General features: G+C 42.1%; 1 protein-coding gene across 6 annotated transcripts; it reads right to left on the bottom strand.

The window, feature by feature from the left end:
- Positions 1–876: 876 nt before the first annotated feature.
- On the bottom strand, positions 877–6,829 carry LOC121625092 (glycylpeptide N-tetradecanoyltransferase 1-like). 6 transcript variants are annotated; one of them, XR_006007889.1, is made up of 12 exons: positions 6,782–6,829; positions 6,573–6,681; positions 6,197–6,341; positions 5,425–5,552; positions 5,164–5,255; positions 3,964–4,080; positions 3,660–3,830; positions 2,871–2,979; positions 2,528–2,698; positions 2,221–2,388; positions 1,985–2,118; positions 877–1,036 (listed from the first exon to the last, which is right to left on the bottom strand). XR_006007889.1 is itself a non-coding variant. In XM_041963142.1 (12 exons), exons 1-12 carry the CDS (start codon positions 6,796–6,798, stop codon positions 1,013–1,015), a joined length of 1,389 nt encoding a protein of 462 aa, XP_041819076.1. In that variant the 5' UTR covers positions 6,799–6,829; the 3' UTR covers positions 877–1,012. The 6 variants fall into 6 exon arrangements, 5 of the variants coding, with proteins under 5 accessions (XP_041819076.1, XP_041819074.1, XP_041819078.1 ...); XM_041963142.1 differs by having other exon boundaries at positions 1,985–2,122; XM_041963140.1 differs by having other exon boundaries at positions 877–2,122.
- Between the last annotated feature and the right edge of the window lie 17,387 nt (positions 6,830–24,216).

Raw genomic sequence — 24,216 nt, 5'->3', positions numbered from 1 at the left:
TCTGGTCCCTGATACCCAACAACAGGATTTAACTGGATTTGGCCTCAGCTACATAAATGTTTCTGCTTTACAAACTGAAAGAGGACATTGCAGATACTCTCTTGATATGTTGGACTGTTGTAGTGGAGAAACAATCAAATGCAAAGCAGCTGATGTCTACATCAACCGTGCCTTTACAGTGCTGCTCACAATCAACTGTAATGATGATGATTAAGATTGCAGCGCCCCCTGCTGCTTATATTTAGACATACATGCACCTCGTGGTTTTATAGTACAGTCTTCTTATTAAGGTAGGAGTATGCCTTATAGCAGTCACCGGTGGTTGATTTAAATGCTGTAACTTGACCTTCTTGTAAAATATGTAAGGATTGGTTCAGTCAATAAGCAGATGACTTTGAGAGATATGGATTATTGGATTTGTGTCACTATAAATTATTGTATTGCATGTTTGCTCATACTGCAGCTTTGCTTATGAGTTGTCTGTCAAGGGTTAAACCTGTAGAAACATGCTTTCTGATTTTTCATATCATGTCCAGATGAGTTTTAACTTGATTGCATTCACGCCTGACATGATCCATCTCTGGCATGCACACTGAAATGGATTGCATGGGCATGATTGCACGCGAGTGTCTGTGTTCTTATGTGAGAATGAGAATGATTAATGATCTTGTCCGCTTATCAAAGAGTGCCATGTCACCAGAGGTTATGTCAATTGCCTGTAGAAATACCAAGAGACTAATGCATGAGCACACACACACAGACACACACACAGTGATTTACTCAGTTGATTTCAGAAACAATCTCCTCCTGTTGCAGAAACGATTAACCCAGTGAATAGCAGACATCCACATGATGAATGTATTTACGAGTGGAATTTCATTTTTATTTCATGTATTTTTTACAGTTTGTCAGTTTATATTGTGAAACCAGATGCGTGTTGGTGATGCAGTTTCACATTCTGCCAATGACTGCGGTCCTTTCATCGTCCCCACAGTCTCGTTTCAGTGGCAGGTTAGTTTGGTAACACCAGGCCCACCTGTAAAACATATTCTCATTACTGTGAATGACTGATGGCTGACAGCTGTGAAATCCTACAATCATCCCCACTGAACCAACAGCGTATGTCACGGTCTGATGTTAAAAACTTATATGACACAAAATGTTCTGATACATAAATCACATTTTCTAAAAGTTTTTATTTCAGATTTTTGTGTGTTTTTTGTGAGGTCATTCTACATATGTTAGTATAAGTATAATATAATGTAAGTATAATCAGGGAAATGTACTTAAAGTCTTATAAGTAACAGTACTCAATGGAGATAAATGTCCCTGTGATTGTCACACTATTATACATTATATCACTAGATCATTATTATTAATGTATTAATGTAAAAACAAGATTGGATAGCTGCTGGAGGAGCTGGAGGAGCTAATTCTCTATTATTTTCATTATGGATTCATATGCTGATTGTTTTCTCCTTTAATCAACTGATTTGTTTGTAAAAATTCTGAAAGTAGGATGAAATGCCGTCACAATTACCCAAAGTGACACCATCACAATGCTTGTTTTGTCCAACCAACAGTACAAACCTCAACATTACTATAAAAATAATTATGTTAATTGTTATAATTAAAACCCTAACATTTCTGAAGCTGGAACCATGAAATGTTTTTGCATGAAAAATGAGTAATCAATTAATCAACTAATCATTTCAGCTCTACTTATATAAGCTGTTGGGCAGTTTGATTTTTTAAAAACATCATAATTCATATGCTCTTACCTGTTTTATCATTTAAATCTTAATTTGTATAGTAGCTAGTAACTAAATCTGTCAATAAATGTAGTGAAGTAAAAAGTACAATATTTCCCTCTGAAATGTATCAACATTGCATAAAGAGACATCGGAACAAAGAGTTTCATTCTACTTTGATAAGATACGAGGTGATGTGTCTTAACAGTTGGAGATATCACAGTACTGAGTACCTTGTCTGCGCTCATATTGAGACACATCCAGTTGTACAGGTAGTAATGAAGGCTTGTGTCATTGATGCTGAACTTGAGCTTCTCCAGGAAACTCTTGTTATCCATCACGTCGAGAGCAGAGAAGACATCAAAACCTTTCTGTCATTGAGGAAAAACAGCATTTGTTTTGTTATAAACCCAATCTATGCACATTACAAACTATTTTCAAATGAATTTGTTTCTTGTGACACACTCACAGATTTAGCCAGGACCAGTGTGTCCTCCATGAGGTCGACGGGGTCTGCAGCAGTAGAGGCAACATAAAGGAGGTGAGCCGCCCTCAGGCCAGTGTGGACCGGGTGATTCAGCACCCTGGAGGAGACGCTATAGAAACTCACCACGCCTGTCAGTGCGCCATCATCACCCTGCGTGTGAGGAGGGAAGGTGAATCAATTCTTAGCCTCTGCAGCGTCATAAGAGTTTTTGAATTTGAATTTTCCAGAAAATGGCAAGGAAAGCTCCTTCCTCTCCAAAGAAATTAAAAATAGAGAGACTGAAATTGACCTCCACAACATAGGTGTCAATCACGTTCTCCCTCGGCAACAGCCAGTGCTCTACTTCCTGCAAAGACAAGATGGGGCTGAGGTGGAACTTGCAGAGGTTTGCCTGGAGTAGAGAGTGTATCCCTGCAACATCTTCTTTAGTCATATGGCGCAGACCCGGTGTCTTTGTCACCTTGGTGACAGAGGAGGAAAGACACAGCAGAAGAGAGAAAGAAAACAATTTCAGTAAATGCTATAAGGAGTTTTTTACCAGTCCAACATTTTAGTCAGTTGAAAATCCAGGCCAACGACAGACTGTAATGGCATTAACGGGTGTTTGCCTCTAGGTGGCAGCACAAACTAACCTCAGGCAGACGGTTGAATTTAACAGCTCTCTGCAGGTTCATGGTCTGTCTCAGACCTGGATAGTTCACCTCCGACAGCTTCCGGGGATTCAGAGGGCGATTCCAGTATCTGAGAGAATTTGTCTGTTTATTTAGAAGGGATGGGATGTAAAGGGTACCTAACTGAAGCTAAATTGCAGCCCCTATTTTAACACGCTTGTTTGGAAGAAATACCAGATGACTGTGTGTTTGCTAATTAGAGGAGCAGAGAGAGACACCAATAACCCGTCAGGGAAATTTAATTTTTCATTTAATTCTTCATCTTGTAAAGACCCAGAACACTTTTAATTCTCTATAACATTAAACATTCATGGTTGAAAAAGCTATTACCAAAAGTTAAATTTGGGGTTAAAATATCAATCAGTATCTTTTGTCAAGTTTAACACACAAAAATTCAGCTAATCTGCTTCATCAGGACTGGGTGGGTGTGTTTTGATCAGATTTGATTGCCAGTGGCCTGGCAGCACTAGCAAGCAACCTTGTGACACATTTCTTCACATTTTTATTGGTGCTCAGTGACAGGTGACATGACCTTTCTCCAGATGTATTAAGTGAATAAAGATGAAAAATAACTGAAAATTGCCAAACATTTTTGGGAATTTTTCAAAATGACTTGTGTTCAAGTCAAAAGACATCCCTCATATTACGAAGTCTTGTGAAAATCATTTTCCAGGGGCTGTGAAAGAAGATACTGCGGCTTTACTTTGCCTTTAAGTGAAATGTGAATCAAACCCATGTAGCAGCTACTACCTGCAGGAGCTCAGCGGTGTGGGCAGCACTATGCCAGCTGTGTAGACAGCCTGGTAGACACCCTGCTGGTTGACCCGTCTGGTGAGCTCTCGGATCAGAACTGGAGTCATCCGCTTGAGACGCAGCTTCTTATGAACGCACAGGAACTTGACCTGCACCATCCGCTTCTCCCTGCAGAACACCCAGCTTTGAGACATCTGCAGGAAAATTGCTACAGTTTTGCCGACAAGTGCTCTGAATAGCGATATTGCTCATCAGATTTCACATAAATGCATATCTTTGCATATATTTAAGTGCTACTCACGTCTCATATATGCGGACATCTGCAGGAACAGCAGCAATGAAGCCCACCAACTTGTTATTGGTGTTTACTCGCACACCACAGTGCCACTGGGCCAGCCAGTTAGGAGGTTGTAGAGCCCTTAAGAGGAAAAGAATGACAGTGTCTGCAATATGTCTCAGTGAATAAAGGTAGGGAGGTTCAATAAACTCTGATTAAGTTCCAATAAAAGAATAGAGCGTGAGATGACTACAGCAGCTTTCTTTAACCTCTGGGCAAGAGACCTGTGCCTGTTCCTGGAATGCTAATGTTAATTATTCCTTTCAAAGTAAATGTTATTATGTTTTGATTTAAGTGTTCCCTGAAGATGGAGATACCATTTATGAAGATCACAGAGAAAAAATGCAGTCGTAAAGAGATTAGAGCAGTTAATCGTGACTACTGCGGAGTGTTGGAGGGTCAGGCCGGAAAGTCGAGTGGGAAAAATGATGCTGTCCTTTAGAGACTCTCAAAGCCTTAATTCCTTTAGTGTAACTCAGAGGCTAAAAGAAATAATGTGGAAGTTGCGCTGAGCAGTGTGAAGGTGTGAATGTGTGAAAGTATATGATCATTAAAGGAAATGTTTGGCATCTTGGGAAATATGCTTTTTCGCTTTCTCGCAGAGAGTTTGTTGATGGGATTGATATGGCTCTAATATTTCTGCATTACAACAGCCAGTTAGCTTAGCTTGGCACAAAGAATGGAAACTGGGTGACAGAATTAGCCTGCCTCTGTCCGACGCCAACAACATAAACGTATCAGCACCTCTAAAGCTCACAAATTAACTCTTTATGTCTTGTTTGTTCAATCCATACAATAACCAGACACAGTAACTTCCTTGAGTCTTTGGCGGTTGCCTGGCAACAACGTCAAGAATTGTCGAGCACATAACCCCCCTTAGAACAGTAAATTGTGGTTTTTGTACAGATTAAATAAACAAGATATAACAGCTCCAGGCTGTTTCCAGTATAAGGGCTAACCCTTGCTAACCCTGCTAAACGAAGTTTGAGTGTCCACATGATAGGCATATTCCCCAAAATGTGCAGCTATTGCTTTGAGCAGGACGAAGCTGAAACAGAGACATGCGCTCAGTGACCTCCTCTAGATGAAAAAAATGTTAAAAAGAAAGTTTTGCTGAATATAGTAGTAACCAAAAATGACTGAATGCGTGTGCTTGAAGCTTACCATTGCAGATACTCCAGTGAGAAGTCAAATCTGACAGTGTTGTCATCCTCCTCCATGTAGTTCTCATTCAGTAGAGTGCATAGCTCTCTCAGCTGAAACGATAGACGGAAAATCCTCGAACTTCACACAAAGAAAAGTTTGTCAACTGCAACCACAACTACAGATTTACAGCTCCTTTTATTCTGACAGGCTAGAATTTGATTGGTGCATGTGATGCAGTTTTTAATAATGTACCCCTATAACTTTGTGTGAGTGACTTACCACCGTAGAGCTGCTCAGGTCCAGAGTGTCCCAGGAGAAACCTTGAGGTAGAGAGTAGGGCTCCTTTCGAAAGTTGGATTCACCCTTTACTATCGGGCCATGAGTCACACTACCGCCACCTGCACCATCTGCATTGTGAAAAGCACATATTTCTATACTTCTGTCAGGATAGTCAATAATTTTACATATTTGTTCCCTTTCTGGCAGACTTAGATGAGATGATTGGCACCACTCACATATTCTTCTGTTTAATAAGAAGTTACAGTCAGACTGAGTAGCTTGCTGTAGCTAAGCATAAAGACTGGAAACTGCTGGGCTAGCTCAGTCCAAAGGTAACACAATCCACTTACCACAACTTCTGTTGTTTTATCATGTTTGTCTGTTCTGTGCGAAATCTAAATCAAGTGTTAAGATGACAGTCCACTCATTTCTTGCATTTCTTGGCTGGAGCAGTATCCTCCTGGACATACACTCCCAGACATTTGTACACTGTGGCTTTTGGACAGATTTAACAAACACATGTGTTAATATCCTCAGCTTTAGAGGCGCTAGGAGGTGGATTTTGTTGTTGCTGGACAGAGCCAAGTGGGCTGTTTTGCCCTGTTTCCCATCTTTGTACAAAGTTAAGCTAAGCTAACTGGCTGCTGGCTGTAACATTATATCAAAATGACAGATATTTAGATTTCTCCAGTAGAAAGTGAATAAATGTTTTTCGAAGCATGAGTGTGAACCACTGTTGTTTTCAGAGTATTCCAGTAAACTCTTGTCTTACCCAGTCTGGGGACCGGCTGTGTTTCCCAGAAGCGATATATGTGCTTTTTGGCCTGCTGCAGGGTTTTGGGCATACTTGGGCCCAGGGAGAAGAGGTGGAGGGCTCTCTGGATCTCCTGCTGCTTGTTCTCTGGAAGAGAGTTCAGCTACGACAGGACAGACAAGACAGGCAAGGACAAGTTACTATATAATCTTTACCAAGAAGATTGAAGTTTGGCTGTCACTCAGCAGCGTGAGTCAGCTTGATTCCTGCAGTCGGAAACCAATACCGACACATACACCTGCTGCATGCATACAATGTACCCACGGACAAACTTCAAATTGTCACAGACCAGCACACATACAGCACATCCCTGCACTCACACAAAGACACAAACCATGGCAAATGGGTCCTTGGTTCCCTTTGGTCTCCAGGCATCTTCCTTCTTTTGCTTCTTCTTGCTCCTTTTTGGACTGCCGCTCTCGTCCTCTGTCAGCTTCTTATCACTGAAACACATTTTCATGCACTGACATTCCTGCATATTGAACTGGTCAATTTTACTGAATATATCTGGAAAAAAAACCCTGACAATATAGTCACACTTACGGGTTTGAATCAGCCATTGTGGACGAGTGTGAGTCCTTTGTGCTGAGGGCGAATCGGGGTGTTTTCTTGCAAGTTTGTGGTTTTTCAGCTCTTATCTTGGTGAGCAGCGAGGGGAGGAGAGCGACCGCCTCAGTCACCCAACCCTACTCCCACCCAGCAGCTAGATAACTCAGAGCAATACTAACAATTAAATATTACTTCTCACAGTCTTCATATGTCAGACAGCTGCTGAATAAAGCGCTGTAGCAGATTAAAGCTTATAGCAGCTTGATCCAGGGAGCAGATTTAATTGGTTGAGGTTGTCTAATTGCAGAGTTCCCCTATAGTCTTTTATTTAAAATCCAGCTTGTGGACTTGATGATCATTCTGTTCAGTATAATGTACAGTATACACTGCAGCAATGCGACCACACAATGACTTATTGTCATGTTTTTGAGGACAAGAACAAATGGTAACCTTTTAATTTTATCATTATATAACGATGCATATTAAATACATAGTAATGACGGTCTGCTTCTCTGGGGGGGGGGGGGTCCCATCCTTAATCTAGGGTGGGAACCTCTTCTCATCCTAGATTTATGTTTGGTTTCATTCTTACATTTGAGATTTATTGAGATAAATTAATCAATTAAAAAACTTGTGGATAGTTATGGCGATGGTCCTCGAATCTATCAACGGCCACAAATTTCGGCCAGCTGTATTAGTCGTTTATTAAGCAGCTATAAGGTGTCTGTGTGTCTGTGTCTGCAATTGAAGTATTATGTTGAAATAATGAGAGGAAGAAGTGCTTGTCTTTTTCTTGCTAAGTCAATGAGAGGGCCTTAGCAGATCAGCAGATCAAATAGCCACCACTTCCATTCAGACAGCTCAGCTGACCAAATGATCCATGTGCTCACAGATTCTTCCTGCTGATCATTCATGCCCCTGTTGCCAGTGGTAATCTCTTGCGTCGTGCATCATGTAGTTCTTCCTCGTTTACCCCAAGGGAGGTTTTTCTTCAATCCCTGTGGAGTCTGTTGCATGCTGCTTGGATTCATCTGGAGCATGTCAATTTATTTACATAGCTCAATATAACAAATCAGAAATTTGCCTCAAGGGGCTTTACAATCTGAACAGCATCCTCATGAGCCCTTTGCACCTAATGCATCTGTATAACCATTTGTGCTAAAAATGGTCCAATCTCCTTTAATCTGAATGTTTTTAGTTGAAATATACTAGATGGAGCCTGCATCTATAAAGTGCAGCCTGGAGCTATTTTTGTCTCTATTTCATGGTTCTACTGCAGTATTATCCTGCACTGAAAGATAAATGCCAATAGGAGAAGGATGCTGCTAACACCTGTCACCACTTAGGGTGAAGTAGTGGAAATTGTGAAGTCCTATAAGTACTTGGCAAAGCTCATAAACAACTGATGATTTGAAGAGACAGAGCGCGAGGAAGGGTAGAGAAGCATGTTCCTCTCAAGGCTGAGGTGTTTCAATGTAATGCAGCATAGTACATGTTCTATTACTCATGGTCAGTGCACTTTTCTTCCCAGTGCTGCGCTGGAGAGGAAGCACCGAGCGTTTGGATGCATCCAGCAGGGCCGGACTGGTGACACAGCCGGCTGTTCAGTACGGCAGAGGACGAAGACTAATTGAAATTTCCAACTGATCAACACACAACACGTCTCTGGTGAGCTGATGTAGCTTCTAATACACCGCACATCTACCTCTATAATTAGCATTTGTTTTTGTTATGTTTTGTTGTAGCTGTGGACCATTTCCGTTTTTCTCATTCTGTAAAAGACTCAGTATCCCCCAAAGCCAATTAAAATTTCATCTCATAACTGTGCTGAAGCCCTCTGCAGTTGCTGAAGGACTCACTCAGGTTTATGATAATGTGGAAAAATAATTTGCCCGTTTTGTCGATAAGGTAATTCAATTTTAATGTATCAGTGATTCAGTCTACCCATTGTAATTACCATTTAATATGATGGTCATGTCAGAGAAGCTGGTTACTGCTGTCATTCACAGCATAGACATGAATGAATGTATACACACGATCATTGGCATTAGATATTTGTCTATTTTACATTTACCTTTTGGATAGTGCAGGCAACTACTGCTGAAGAATCTGATTGGCTGGCTTGCACATACCCGGGCCTCCAGGTGAAGGTGATGATTCACGGCTCAAACTCCACTCTGGAGTTCTGGCGCATTGAAAACATTTTCTCCATCCCCAAGAGGAGGGAACAAGATGAACAAAGTGACGAGCAGGGCATGCTCCTGGATTTATACTGTACATTATGTGACAGCATCTTGTTTTCTCTCTCCGGCTTTTATTTTCCAAGATTTTTTGATGGTTTCTATGGTGTTTTATGTGTTTTTATGCCCATCTGATGAGAGGCAGGCGACTTAAATGCCGTCGCTGCCTCCTCTTTTTCTGATGAAGACATTATGTTGCAAAGCCAGTTGTTGCACCTTGTTAAAAACCTCTAAATATAACTGCGTGCTCTCGACCTAATCACTCCAGATCCTGCATCAATTGGCTCGTTTGTTGGATTGCTTGTTTTTTAGTTTTTTGTGCTGCAACTTGGCTGAGATTTCCGTACCCTAGAAAATAATGAGGACCTTCAAGTGTCAGATGTGAGGAGCAGATTGAGATCAAGGGGAGATGAGACATACAATATGTTATATATGCTTCTTTTTTTACGACCACAGCATTTTCGTGCATGCAATTTTGCAGAGGTGCTTGTTTTAGATTATTCTGTCCTTGCAGTTAATGTATGTGACTTAATCCCTGATATGCTTGCAATAAAAAGTCATATGTTCAGACCTGTGCCTGTAGATGGTGCAAAAACACCTACAATAATAACATACATCACTATTACAGCCAATCGACGACAAACTGCAGAGTGGCAATTTGTTGCTCTCTGCTGAGGGGATATAAGGATAACCAGGCAAAGGTATGTTTGTTGTGTGTGTGTGTGTGTGTGTGTGTGAATCTGACTGTGTTCTGCTGGTTCAGTGCAGTACACACACACACACACACGCACACAGTCAGAACCATTACTAATCTGTAAATAGATCTGTAATGCTGTGATCTATCTGCCGAACAAGATCCTCCTTGCTTTGCCTCGCTTTCTTTTCTTCCTCCCCGTCTCCCTCGTCTGTCTCACCGTCTGTGACTCTGTTGTTTGTGTGACTGGATGAATGAGCAACAATCTCTGCATCTCTCTTTCTCTCTGCTGACTCTTGTCTTTCAGTTTCTCTGACTCACCGTCTCTCAGATTTCTCTTTCAGCCTGTTGTTTCGTCCTTGTCTCATTTACTCTCACTTATGCATTTAACTCAACTGAATTCTTCCTGACAGCCGTGACTGTCAAGTAAGTCCTCCCAAAGTATACAGTAAATATTTCCAATGAGTGCATAGGAATGATCAGGCCATTTAATATCTGTTTTTGCATTCAGCTGAATAGATCAGTGGATTTGACGTTATTGGCAGGGCGTAGAAGCTATTTTTACGTGTCTTTGCTTCCTTGTTTCTCTCTTTCTTCCTCTATTCATTTCTTTTTGTCAGTTTAACAGGATGAACAGCAGAGCCTGGAGGAATGGTAGCGCAAGCAGAGAAGAGTCATAAAAAGTGCAAACTGACTCAGTAATGTCAGCAATGTCTACCTAAAGTTTGCTAACATTAGCAATCACAAGCAAACGGTCATACCAGACCAAGTAAGGAGCGAGGCTGCGTTTTATTGTTCATGGACTTATATTTTTGAAGAATGGTCTGTTTCCTCCCTTTCACTTTAGAAAGTGCATTTTAGGATTACACCAAGTTGTTATTATTCCACGTGCAGTATAGCACCCAATAAAATGTGTACTCATGGATTATTGTATGTTTTGCCTCTTTATTCTCATTACATTGAACCTTTTGAAAACCCCATCTGCAGTAAGGGCTGATTTCAGATGGACTGAAGGATAACGGGCCCCTTTAAGGACTGAGAAAATTCATCAACCCCTCACAGGACTCTCAGAAACCCTTTCAGCTCATGTCAGAAATGGATGGTGACTCAGGCGTAAACAGCGCATTTTTATTTTGTTTTGGAAAAAAGGGGCATTTTGCAGACTAACCTGAAAAGCAAAGGCCAGCCTTCCATGAAAATAGACTCACACTTGCCGATTCTGCGGGCTAAGATTTCCACCTGGTGCCATTGATCAGTGCCACTCTGCAGCTGTTTTATGTACCATGACAAAAAGTAAAGGTGTGTTGGTCTGGGAGGCGGATGCATGTCGGCTGAGACAACCCCGGTTCAGCTCTTGACTGATCCTACCACTGTGAGGCACCAAATTCCTAAATTCTACTTGTTGGAGTGTCTAACTGTTTTTGTTCCCTACGATTAATAATGTTAGCACTGAATATTCAAAAATTGTACCTCTTGTTTGGCGAGTAGGTTGTGGAAACAGTAAAATACTCGTCTCTTACTGCAGGAAGTCTGCTATCCATCAGCACTTCTTCCAACACACTTGTCACTCATCCTGATGGGCTGTCTGCCTTGAAAAAGGTGCCTAGCCTGAGGCTAAGCTAACCGGCTCCCCTCAAGGGTGACGATAAAACAAACAGAGGACTTTCACATGAACACGACTTCAGCTGATAAATAATACATCCCCTGTACTTTTTGCTGTTCCACATCAAAGAATTTCATGTTGTGACATTACAAGTCAGCCAACCTGTGGGGTCAACTCCTGGAAAGTTGAAACTTTTTCAAAATTAGCCATAAAACCACAATTGTGAGTTGACCTCTGTGGTTAAAACGGAGGAGGCAGCACCAGTCTCTTTGCCGCCTGATGTGGAATTAGCGCAGACCTGGCTTTTCGAGGTCCTAATCAACATGTTTTCATCAAAGTCTCCAGGACGCGACTTTGATGTTGCCAACAACTCAGAAAATGAAAAGCTTGGTTTTGTCCTGATTAGAGGACCCTCCCTCTTAAATCATGCAATCGCGGGGCCTTGTTTGTTGATGCTATTTGGCCGTGTTGGCAGCCTTGGCGAGTGAACAGGACCACAGTATTTGCATTCACCTTGAGCTCAGAGCTAAATACTGTCGGCTCTCTCTCTCTGTGCCAGATTTCGCCTCAGAAAAGGTCTAGCTTTCAATACTGGATCTGGCCGGCTGTGTTATTGGCAGCTTGTCATTTCTGTCTACCTTTGTCCATCTTACATTTAAGGCATGTACCTGGCATTATGGTTCAAAGTGACAGGCAGCGAGCAGGATTCAGTGGCTTGTTCAAGGACATGGGGGATAACTCCTGGAGAAAACGGCTGCTGTGGGAGATCGAAACATTGACTTTACAATAATGACCATTACATCTAGAACTATGGACAACCTCCATCTCACCTTTCCTTACTGTTAGCCTTTCTGTCTCTCTCACTGTGTCTCATTCTCTTGTTTTATATATATTCCTGTTAAAGAATAAGACAGAAAAAGAGGACAGAAACACACTTCACCTGTCTGGCTCCACACCTTGCTAAATTGTATTGGCCCTGCACTGGAAAGAAAAGAAAAGGTCCTGACAAGTGTTTAAGACAAACAACACTTAAATGAAGAAGTAAATCCTAACTCTTAAAAAGTTTTTGGACTTCAGAAACAAAGTAAAAACCAGGAAGTTTTAAAGTTGTGTGGGTTTGCATTCAGACTTTGTTTGTGCTCCACAGCCTCTCGGTTTGTTTGCAGGATGAATTTCATTAAAATTACTCAGTCCCCAACATCTGGGATTTTAACCACAACTTTATTCATTTTTGCTCTACACAGCATGGATTGATGATGGTTAAAATTAAGCTATGTCCCCAGGAAATGAATCTAAGTCAATGCAATGTCTTTCTTGTTCTGTTCTTGTTCATTATTTCACCCTGGCATGATATTCAATAGTTGTGCATCCTCTTGTGCGTCCAGTAAATTCCTGATTATAACATTTGACATGAAATGAAATTGAATAAAGATAAAGATTATCCAGTTAAGGGCCAAAATGAACACACCATGAAATGATGAGATTCGCAGAATAAGCCGATTAAGAAAGGCTATATTGGAAGCACGGCAGAGCTTTAATGCCTATTCGCTGCGTTTCACCTATAGAATCATCAAATTCTTCCAACAGCCCCTTTGAAAGGAAAAGTGAGTGAATACTAAGGTCAGAAGATTGGCAAACCAGTGGGAAGGCACAAGAAATTATATAAACATGAGCACTGTAAAGCAAACTGTCTAGTCTCCATGTAGACCCTCATTTTAAGGACTGGTCCTGAATGTGGATCATCAGTGTTCTGGCTTCTTTTGAACTGTGTGAATGCATCTTAATGCAGCTTAATTGCAGCTGTGTTTCACAAGTTTGATGTGTTAATAAAGATGACATTCTGTCTAAATATGGAGGAGTTACATGGGACAGGGCAGTCGTTTGGCATCAGGTGATTTCATCCTATCTTGTGGGGAACTTCCGTGGCACAGCACTGACTCAGAGCCTTGTTGTGTTCAGCGTTCACATTCTCTTACAAGAGAGTGCCCCGTCACTTGAAACCCTCCGGCGCTGCCTCCCTGACAGCTACAAAACAACCAGCATGTATCTTTTTTTTTTTTTTTTTGAAAAATCGTTGCCAAGAATGAGGCCACAATAAATCAAAGTGCAACAGAGAAGTGCCTCACTGTGTTTGTACAGTAAATTACTGTTGCTTTTTCTAGATCCAGACTCCTGTCAAGTAGAAAAGACGAGACTTGGAATCAGCACAGTCTACAGGCTAAACGGATGAGATTCCTCTGAGCACAAACGCAGCAACATCCCAGAGAGAGAATTCATCACCGACTCGTACACGACTTAGAAATGCATAATTCAAAGCACGTGAATGTGGACTGGGCATATTTTAGCTCATCGTAAAGCTATTTTTGTCTGCTTATGGCGAGGTTGCTCTCACATACATTTTATTTCATCACAATAACGGGACTTGATATGCATTAAATGGTTTTACATGGGGAAATACACTTATTTGCTTTCTTGCTACAGACTGGTACCACTCTGTATATGAAGCTAAAGCTAGCTAGCTTAGCTTAGCCTGGGGATCGGGATCGGGGGGAAACAGCTAGCCTGGGTCTCTCCAAAGGTAACAAAATCCACCTAACAGTACCTCTAAACCTCACTAATTCACACATTAAATTGAATTTGTTTAATACATACATGTCATGTCTGTGTACTAAGATACGCTAACCGGCTGCTAGCTGTAGCTTCACATTTAGCACACAGAAATGAGAGTGGTGCAGAATTTGTCTGTAACATTTTTAGAGTCGGTAGAAAACAACAAAGACTGAATAGAGCCACTCTTGCATCGGTGTGTGTGAGCCACTTCTTTTGTTTCTGTTTCCATGGCAACAAACTCCAATTAAACTTTCTCCATGATGTTTTTCATTGTGAACACATTTGTCTTCTGTAACTGTGGAAACTAATCTACCAGCATGTATGTGTCGTGTCTATTTATGCGACTATATAAACTCTCTATCCTACATGATTGTGTTTTGAGCAGAAAACAAATCTTCTTTTGGATTTAGTCCATGGTGATTTGTGCGTTCCAAAATTCAGCCTTCGCTTCCATTATTGTAGCAGCCAAACTAATTTTGTGCTTTAAGTGAACCTCCATATGCTGGTTTGGATACCTGCCAAAGTGGCCAGTAGGAGTAGACGAAGCTTAACAACCGCAGTCAAAATTTACTAGCATTTATTGGCTGTTGGCTCGTATTGCTTTCCCACACTGATCTGCGATGTGCCTTATGTGGGATGGAGTTGGAAAGACTACGAAAACAGGCACTTCATACAACATCACTGCTAAAACCTGCCAGCGATATCCTGCCATCTCTTTTTGTGAGTGTTTTGTTCTATTTCCTGTCCTATCTGTCTTGTTTTGTCTCCCCGTCCTACCTGCATTTATAATTCTTTGTTCTCTGCAAAGAGCTCTGTGACGAGCCTGTTTATGAAAAGGGCTTTATAAATAAATTTGCCTGACACCAATATCTCCGGAATAATTTAGTAACCCATTTAAATCAGTGAGTGACCTAACTTAGGATGCTGCACCAGTTTTTGAGGAATGCCAAAGTAGAGAAGTTAAGGCTTGGAGGAAAACAATTCTCACTCTAACAGCAGCAGCAGCAGCCTTTGGGTCGGACAGATTATTCTGCATGACTTCAGAAAACAGTTTGGCTTCGTTTTGGGCATCATTTCATCCAAGTTTCATCACAAATAATCATGACAGAACACGCAACACTTACCTCTCTCTCCCCGTTATCACTATGTTCTCTGCTTTAGTTTCAGAAATCAGACCATCCCACAAATCACCACAATCCATCATCATCTTTCAAAAGGTTACTATAATCCTATCAGTCTATTCCTTGCAAGCATCTGTTGTTACATCAAGCTTCAATTTCACTTTCAAAACTGAGCGTGATCACAGACTTCTGGAAAACTTTGGGGTCAGGCGTAAAAGTCTGCTTAAGATGGCGATATGGGTTTGATTTCCTTTAGATTGCTCCATTCCTCTGTCGGAGTATCACCTCACATCAACATGACGTAAGGCAGGATAGACAGATGAACTGAATAAATAAAAGGAGGGTTGGGTAGAGGAGCGAAGGGGGGAATTAATAAAAGAGGAGCTCTGTTATTGGGAGTGTCAGGCTGCGAGCGACTCAGCCTGGGGAGCCTCCCAAATCACTTTGCTTGGAAAATGATAAGATAATTCATCCGACGATCATTGGTTTTGCTTGTGTGTGTGTGTGTGTCTGTCATGCATGGACGAGTGAGTGTACATACAGCACTGCATGCTTGTTTTCGCACATTTTCTTACTATTGTGTGTGTGTACAGGGGCATTGGGCTTGGACGGGGGAGGGATCCGGGTATACAGGGCCCAGAAAAATATAAGAATGAATGGCTGTGGATTTTTGGAAGGTGCCCCTAGAGAATGCCTACAGGGTCAAGATTCTTGTGCTAAGCCCCTGGAACTTGAGTGCACTCACTTCAGGCCTGAATGTAAATTCATAAATTGTGTTTCTAACAGATGGCCACACACCTCTAAGATGATCTTCAGTTTCTTCAGTCCACGTTTCACCTGTTGCTGTCATGACCTGAGGTGAACTCTGTGTTTGTGTATGTGTGTATGTGTGTTTGTGTGCGTGTGTTCTCCTTCAATGCAAGTGTCATGATTCCCCATGAAAGCCTGTTTTTAGTGTTCAGGCGCGGGTGACCACGTACTTACTGTAATGGGGGTGAAATGTTTGTCACTGAGCATGTGCATGTGGTCTTTGCACAGAAGTGTGTTTGTGTGCATGCCATACAGATTAGCTTCTGATCCCTTCGTAAACCAGAAATCAATAGGTCTCAGTCTGTATTCAGACGGTTAGACAGACAGTTCTGCTTCAAAACATCCAAACATCACCTCTACTCCACATTCAGAGCACACAAATGTCTCTCTGACATCTATGAAAGACAGAGTGAGAGGAAGAGTGGCGAGAGGCTGGCAAAAGAAAAAAGAAAAGAAAAACTGAAAAAGAGCAGGAGGGAAGAGGAGTGAACAGGTCTATTTTTGACGTCGGTAAAAGATCTGGAGCGACACACAAAGACAGACGGGCGGACGGAGAGTGATGGAGCAGGAGACATCAGCTCTGTTTCCCTCATTGGTTAATAGAAACAGAGAGAGGGAGAAAGATGAAGAGAGAGGAGAGGAAAAAGCTCAGGCACATACTATAGAGCCGTTTTTGACATCTACAAAGACAAAAAGAGGCCTTTCAAGCTACAACCTCTGCTGACGAAGACAAAGGGAGGAAGAGACGGAGAGGTCAGAGTAAAGACAACTGAACAATAACACTAAACAAAAAGCTAAAAGCTGTTTCTAGGTTGCTGTGCTTTATTCAGCCTCCAATGCATGCCACATAAAGCCTCGACATGTCGCAATTTACTTCATTTCACAGGGCTAGCTGCCGAACAACTCTAAGGAAGCTAGCTGGTGAGCTAATGGCATGAGCATGCTAGCACCAGTCAGTGACAGCAGCTCTTTAAGATACTTTGAGATTCTGTTATGTCTGTCCTGTGTGTTTCACTCCCCTGTGGCACTTTGTCCTAAGTTTTACATAATTTCATTCAGTAGAGTTAACAGATTGGGGGGCTCCAAGCTAGCCAACTAACTGTCACCTCTTTGTAACTATCACCTAGCAAGCTAGCAGTTGTCAGTAAGCAAGTTAGCACTCAGCCACTGACAGGACAGTCAGTTCACACAGTTTATTCAAAAGAAGTTTATTCAATATTTGTCTAAAGTTGTGTGTCTTTTATGAAACTATTTCGAGAGGAACCTTACAGGCTTATATAAAAGTGGATGATGCAATGCAGCTAATATGCTACAATAGCTTCCTGTATTTGGGATTCTCAAGCTATTTCATCGCAGGTCGGCACAAAAACAGCTTCTGGTCCTGGTTCTGGTCCAATGTAGGAAAACCTAATTCAAAATCCCATTTACATTTGCAACTACACTGATAAAAAATAAATTGATTAAAAATAAAGCCCTGGATCCCTTTCAACAGTTGGGCCCATGTTGTGACTTGTTTCATATCATTAGATGAGGATGATATTTTTTTTAACAGTATCATATTGTTGTTTTTTCAATATTAATGTTTTAGCAGCCGTTAACACCACTTCCCATCAGCCCTATAAGTTTGCAGGCTAAATGTCATGACTCGGCAGAAAAAACATATCCATGGGTGAGTTGAGGGGGTTGTGGTTAGCTGTCTGTAGTAACAGCAGGACAGAGAGGACTGGGTGCTTTCAAAGTCTTTAGACAGCCAGGATTACAGCTAGAAAACTGGAAAGAATTACTTTAGAAGAGCATGTTGGTGGGTTTTGTAGATGAAACCATGTTATGACGACATGAATGTGTGGCATAACGAGGGAACTGCAGGAGAATTTGTATTACTGTCGTTGACAACGCCACCTAGGGTAGGCCTAGGACCCTGCACAAGGCAGACACAGGTTCGTTTTACCACGTTCAAGTATGGGGCAGAGACAGTACTTTTAAACATTAACGTACAGATTTTATTTAATTCAGTTCTTTTACAATTCAGTTTCAATAGATGACCATTCTAATATACAAATATAAATGATGCAAAAAAAAAAAAAATCTCAAACCAAAAATACAACATGCAAAGAAAATAAACAAAATTCACAACAAACTACCAGTTATTTACAGTTAGAATTTACAGTATGTACATAAACCCAGACTGCTACTAACAGTTCCAGAGGACTCAAAGGGACTTAAAGTTCTTTTTGTGCAGTACCAGTCAAATAAAGAGAAACTGAGTTTTACCAGAAATCCGGAACCCAAGACTGAACTGGGAGGAGGGACATCCAGAATGGACCAACCCAACACTTGCCGGTCCAGAACACCGTAATCCAGAACAGCGGAGATGGGAGTTGTGCCAGCCGTAGCCGGCGCTTTCAAAGGTGTGGGCCAAAGGAAGTCCCCAGGAGACGCAGGAGATGCAGCTTAATGCTGCAAGCAGAAGGAGCACCGGTCTCCAGACCCCCACGAAGGCGTACTCTCAGCCTCCAAATAAACGTGTGTGTTACCACGCATATGAAACCACCACGCCGAACATCAAATGCCACTGGACCACGCAAACGGCGGCCTTTACGCGCCGCGGAGACACTACAGAGCAGCGCGAGGTTCCCAACCGCAGCTGTAATTTACTATAGCTGACCAGGTGTCCACACACGCCACCAGTGCACCACGGAGAGCGGAGTGCTATTTACGCGGAGTGAATCCAACGCAGCTGGACACACCAAACGCCGCCACGGGCACAACTCCCACAAACCCACGAAAAGCAGCAAGGATCCACGCACAGGAGAGGCAAAAGAGGATCTGAGCCACTTCAGACCTGGGTTTAAATCCCTTCGGTCCTGCCCCGCAATCAGCGCAAGAGCCAGGTGCGCACACAGGTGCGCTCCAAGAAACAACAGGTGGGGGAGGGCGCACGCTCTACACACTGCCACAAATGCATGTGAGGTATATGATCAGGCAAAGGACTCTTCATCTTTATCTCTTCGAAAGGGATGTTTTGAAAAATGGGGAGCCATGACAAGATGAGATGTCCGTCCTACAACTTCTCTTTGAGCTTCAGTGGTATTAGTAGTAATGTATCAAGAGAAAAAGTATCACAGTATGTTGCTGTATCAATTTTGCATCCTACCGACCGTCTTAAGTGTAAATGATGGCTTAATGATGGTTAGTGGGAAGGTCACAGGGTCGTCAACATTAAAATGGTCCTCTCTGTGGGAGGCCTGAATTTACTGAGTAAACTACATGACTATCTGCCCTTTGGAATATTAGTTTTAGCTTTAATGTGTAAAAAGCTGACAGTTTACCCTGTGGTTGGTGCCAGAAGGGAGGTCATTGGGTCATTAAAATTCAAAGGATGCTTTGTCTGGAGGGGCATGGATGTATTCAGTGAAAGTTATGGTAATCCACGTAACTTTTTTTGAAGTATGCGTGCACAGCTGGGAATTTTTAGCCTAACATCATGCTAATGGAAAGGTCAAGGGCCAACCAGAATCAATGAAAAGCCAGCAAGCTGAAAGGGAATATGGGGATTAGTGTTATTATGAACTGAAGTGCTGATCAAGTGGAAACTTAGACTTGCTGGTGGCACGAGATGAAATGTCACCCAGATAGATCATTAGGATTCAAACAGTTTGCCACATTTTATGGCAATCCAGTTGTTGAGATATTTCACACTCGTGCCAAAATTTCTTTCACACACACACACACGCACGCACACACACACACACACACACACAATGGATGGGAAGCCTCAGGATAACAGGATGAGTCACACATACAGACACAAAAACATGTGTGTGTGTGCGTATGGATGTAAAGAGGCACAGGACATTGATCTGCACGTACACACACACACAACCTCACACACACACATTGTACATGCAGGGATCTCGTACGCTGAGCCAGCACTGGCACAGAGGGACTGGCAACACTTGGTTGACTGGCTGGGGTTGGCAGGATTGGCGTTAGGTGATTGAATGAATCCGCTGGAGCCACAGTGGCAGTGGAGAAGGAAAATCACATTAGACTGCGAATCAGGATTAACTGTTTCAACTACAGCTGAACTAAACTCACCCTGAAGAGCTTTTCTAACGTGGATATGTAAAGTCCTCTACAGCACAATGAACAGAACACATAACGGACCACCTGTGGTGACCTATTATCTATAAATGAGTATACTTTACATTACTGCCAGGCTCCCAGCCTTTTTCCAATTCATTTTTAAGTCTTAAGATTGATGTCCTGCCTTTGAGACAATAATTGGTCTCCATTCACTTCCAGGCACTTGAGATAATAATCAATCATTAACATTTTATTACTTTTATCCTTCATTTACAGTATGCTACACTGTGAGTGCAGCTGCGAGCTGAAAATTCTCCCTTTTGATGAGTTCAAGGACATTCCGACATTTGAAACTTGAATGAGCCACCAAACAGCAACTCACTAACAAAGACCAGCTATAAGATAGGGATTTAAAATAGTTTAATGCATATTAGGGATGGAGGAGAGCTGAGATATGAAGGAGGGATGGGTCCAGAGGGAGAATAGTGGGATGCGGGGATGAGGATTGAGGGATGAATGTAGAGGGATGAAGGGATAAGGGGAAGAAGGGCAAGGGATGAGGGAACGAGAGGAGGACTCCGGGTCATGGATGGATGGATGGATGGATGGATGGAGGAGTGAGAGAGAGAAGGAGGAGAGAAACTAAAAGGGGGTTTTGGGGGGAGGGATGTGAAAACTGAAACAAAGGGGAAAGGAATGGATCATGTGTGCCTAAATACCTTTGTACCTCTGTTCAAAGTGTGGACTTTGTTCCCGATCCTGGCTATAAAACTTCTCGTAAACAACTAAATTCAAACAACCACATCGTCTAGGCTTGCTTATTGTTTATCGAAAGATAATAATATGATGACCGTAGGTGAGAGCAGCCCTATTGGTTCAGCAGAGTCGGAAATATAGTTGTCTGACTCACTTTGCCTGCAGAGCCATAAAAATCTTCTGTGACTGATTTCCACAAAGCAGGAGTGAAAATATCAATACACATCTCATAGTGTCAGAATGTGGAAATAATAAGAAAAGAGTGTTAAATGTTGTGTTAACAAAATGAAAATAAACCATAGTGCCAGATTTGGCGTCAAGAATTTTCCGACAATGATTGTGTTTGTCACTTTTCATGCCACACGATCTGGAAAGCTTTCCCAGGCCTGCCATAATGGGTCAATTTAGAGTTTAGCATCAAATGGTGTCAATGCTGTCACTTCAAATTTTGAATCCTCGTTAGAACATTGTGCCTTTCACCCCACACCACCAGTGAGAAAACAGGAAGTGCTTTTTTTCTCTGTGAATAGAAGCCAAAGAACGGCGAGTTGGTGCTGTTTTTAAGAAGAGTCACTTTAGTTTGTTACAGATGTGCATCCCTGACATGAAAAAACTAGACGAATATGATAGATAGGGACATCTGTTGGCGATAAAATTTCACTTGTTAAAAAGAATCCATTAGTTTGAGCTGCATTTCTGTCTAAAATTGAATTTTATAATTGTTGGCAAGATGGATTAATTGTTGTTTTTGTCTCTTTAAGAGAATAGTTGCTAAAAATAAGTGTGCAATAGGATTTGAATTGGTCTTATGGTTCCTGAGGACATGGATAACATGGATAACACAGACCTTGTGAAATTTGAACTGAGGTAACACTAACACAAAAACCTGAGCTTCAGATGGTTTTGTAGCAACAGCAGGGATGGTCTGCTGTAATAAGAGCTACCTCTTACTGAGAAGAGAGACGATCCTTGAGTTTGTGGAAGATTTGTTTCTTCTCTGGCTCCCAGCTGATTTATTCAGCAAAAACAGGAGGGGAAGGACAACAGGATGGGACAGGATTCAAACGGGTAAGCCATACACACACACACACACACACACACACACACAGATACACATACAGAAGCATCCACACCAGCACAAAGAATATATACATACACACAAAGCTATAATATTAGGCATGCTTGGCTCACACACATATTCTTCACACACTCACACAAGTGTTTTGAAAGCACAGTCAGAGGGAAATGGTTGACACTGTAATTTACCAGTGACTGTGCAATCAGCTTCATGTCAGTCCAACGAGCCCGAGACTGAGCCAAGGACAGCCAACACACACTAACAGAAACACACAAAAATCCACACGCGCAGTTAATTGATTCACAGTTAAGCAGTGCCGCGCTTGCGTGTGAGAGACGGGTCGAGATGGCGAGCATCAGAGAGCGAGAGAGAAACGTGTTTACAATATGTGCATTTCTGAGAGAGGCTCCTCTTGAGACCACAGCAGAGGGATTTTGAACCGAGAATTTCTTCTTCAAACGTCATATATCCTCCTCGCCGTGAAATAGACTCACTATTGTGAATCCAGGTCAAAGCTACGATCCCCCAATTGACTTTGCCCATTAAATCCGCTTCACTCACGATGGGGAGATGCAGACGAGGCTTAGGAGGACTGCTACAGAAATATTTTTTTAAGGCCTTAAGATTTGTTCGTAGTGAATGCAAGGTGTATGTTAAGGAAAAAGCTCTTTTGCATAAAAAGTCAAAGGAAAGATGCAAACAAGACGCAGGTTTGCTCCAGGCAGCACGAATTGAGTCACGATGCATCTGCACGAGTGAAACACATTTTTGAGTGAAAAATTCAGGCTTTTCCCAAACTGTATGACTGCTCCACAACCATTGTATACACAGAGCTGACGTGTGCTGCTGCAGCCAGAGTGAACATCTCTACTTTTGGCTCATTCAGCATGGGTGTCGTTTTAGATTTCTAATTTTGAACACGCAGTTGACAGCGTAGCACACTCGCAAGGTGTGTGCTGACTGCAGGTACAGCAAGGTGGGAGCACCAGAAAAGTATATTAAGCGTTAAGACAGAGAACTGACACATCAGAGAAACAGTGGGCTGATGGTGTCGGATCTGTGGTACGTTTTCCAAATAATGCTCCTCCAAATCAAGATATAACTATAAAAATAACAACTGCAACCACTTGCCTGAGGAGCCATAACCCTCCCCACTGGTCTGGAGAGGTGGTTAGGTCGGTTTCTACCACATTTAACCAAACTACTACAACAAAAATCAGCAATTCAAGTGCCTCAAAACACAAAACAACACTATCCGTGAATGTGCATTGTGACAGGGGATTTCTACAGTTGGCTATGTTTTGACATTAGTGAACTTTACAAGCATCTGCTGGACTTTAAGGGTGTGTGGCATTTATCCCTCCAGGGCCAAATGCCCTATCTCACAATGTCACTGTAAGGGAAGAACATTTAGTGTGTCCACCCTGTGATTTGAATCTGCTTCTAAATGTAATGTGTTCTTCTTCGGCCCCTTCGACCAAGCTTCATGAAAACTGGGCCATTAGTTTTTTCCATAATCCTGACCGGAAACATAATGGCGGAGGCATCAAGATGCAGCAAACTATTATATTTAGATGTGCATTACATGCATTGTATTAGAGAGGGCATTACTCAATATTCGAATCTCCATGGATATGTTGCTTTGTTTGTGTGCAGTGAGGTGAAGATGATGCCGAAAAGGGAATGAAGAAAAGGAAGGACATCTTTGGCTCTGACAGAGTGGAATGATGTAAGCCATTGGCAGTGGATTGAGTTTATCCTAAAACACCCTCAGTGGAGTCTGTTTGATTTGCAAGGAGAAGAGGTGATGATGGTGTAGCGAGGTGACTCTGAGACCTCCGACAGATGGCCGAACATAAGAGATGAGCAGGGCAACGTTTGTGGTACTGGCAAAGGGCGAGTTTGAATAGTTGTCGGACATGATTGGTTTTCCCACCACGGGGTAAAATAGGTTTGGTGAGCTGCGTGTTAAACCGTGCACTGCTGTGGGGGAAGTATCAGCAGAACGTGTGAATCACTCTTCCCAAACTCTTGGCCGTGAATTCCAAATGTGTTACACGCTAAATGTGTTGTTGATGCAGAAAAGTGGCTCATTCTTTCTCTCCTTTCCTTCAAGTGCTTGATTCTTTTTCTCTCCTCCTCTGTCCTCTTCTTCCTGAGATCTCACTCACAGAGCCAGTTACACACAGACAAAAAAAGTGCATTTTTAACCATGTTGTTGTTGGATTTTGTACACAGGATGCACACACTACATCCACTCTCCCACCCCATGCCTCTGAGGTGACCCAAAGGAGTTAATTCAGGCCAGATATTGCTGGCAGAGGATCCGAAACTCATTACTGTTGCACCACCTGTGCACCTGAGCCATTTTGCTCAGATCTGGCAGTTTTGACTTTCAACCAACATCAAGACACTTTAGCGGGAAGAAAAC

The sequence above is a fragment of the Chelmon rostratus genome, chromosome 21, assembly GCF_017976325.1.
Source record: "Chelmon rostratus isolate fCheRos1 chromosome 21, fCheRos1.pri, whole genome shotgun sequence".
Lineage (NCBI taxonomy): Eukaryota > Metazoa > Chordata > Actinopteri > Chaetodontiformes > Chaetodontidae > Chelmon > Chelmon rostratus.
The sequence above is the reverse complement of the archived record's forward strand: the minus strand, read 5'-3'. Positions and strand labels throughout refer to the sequence as shown.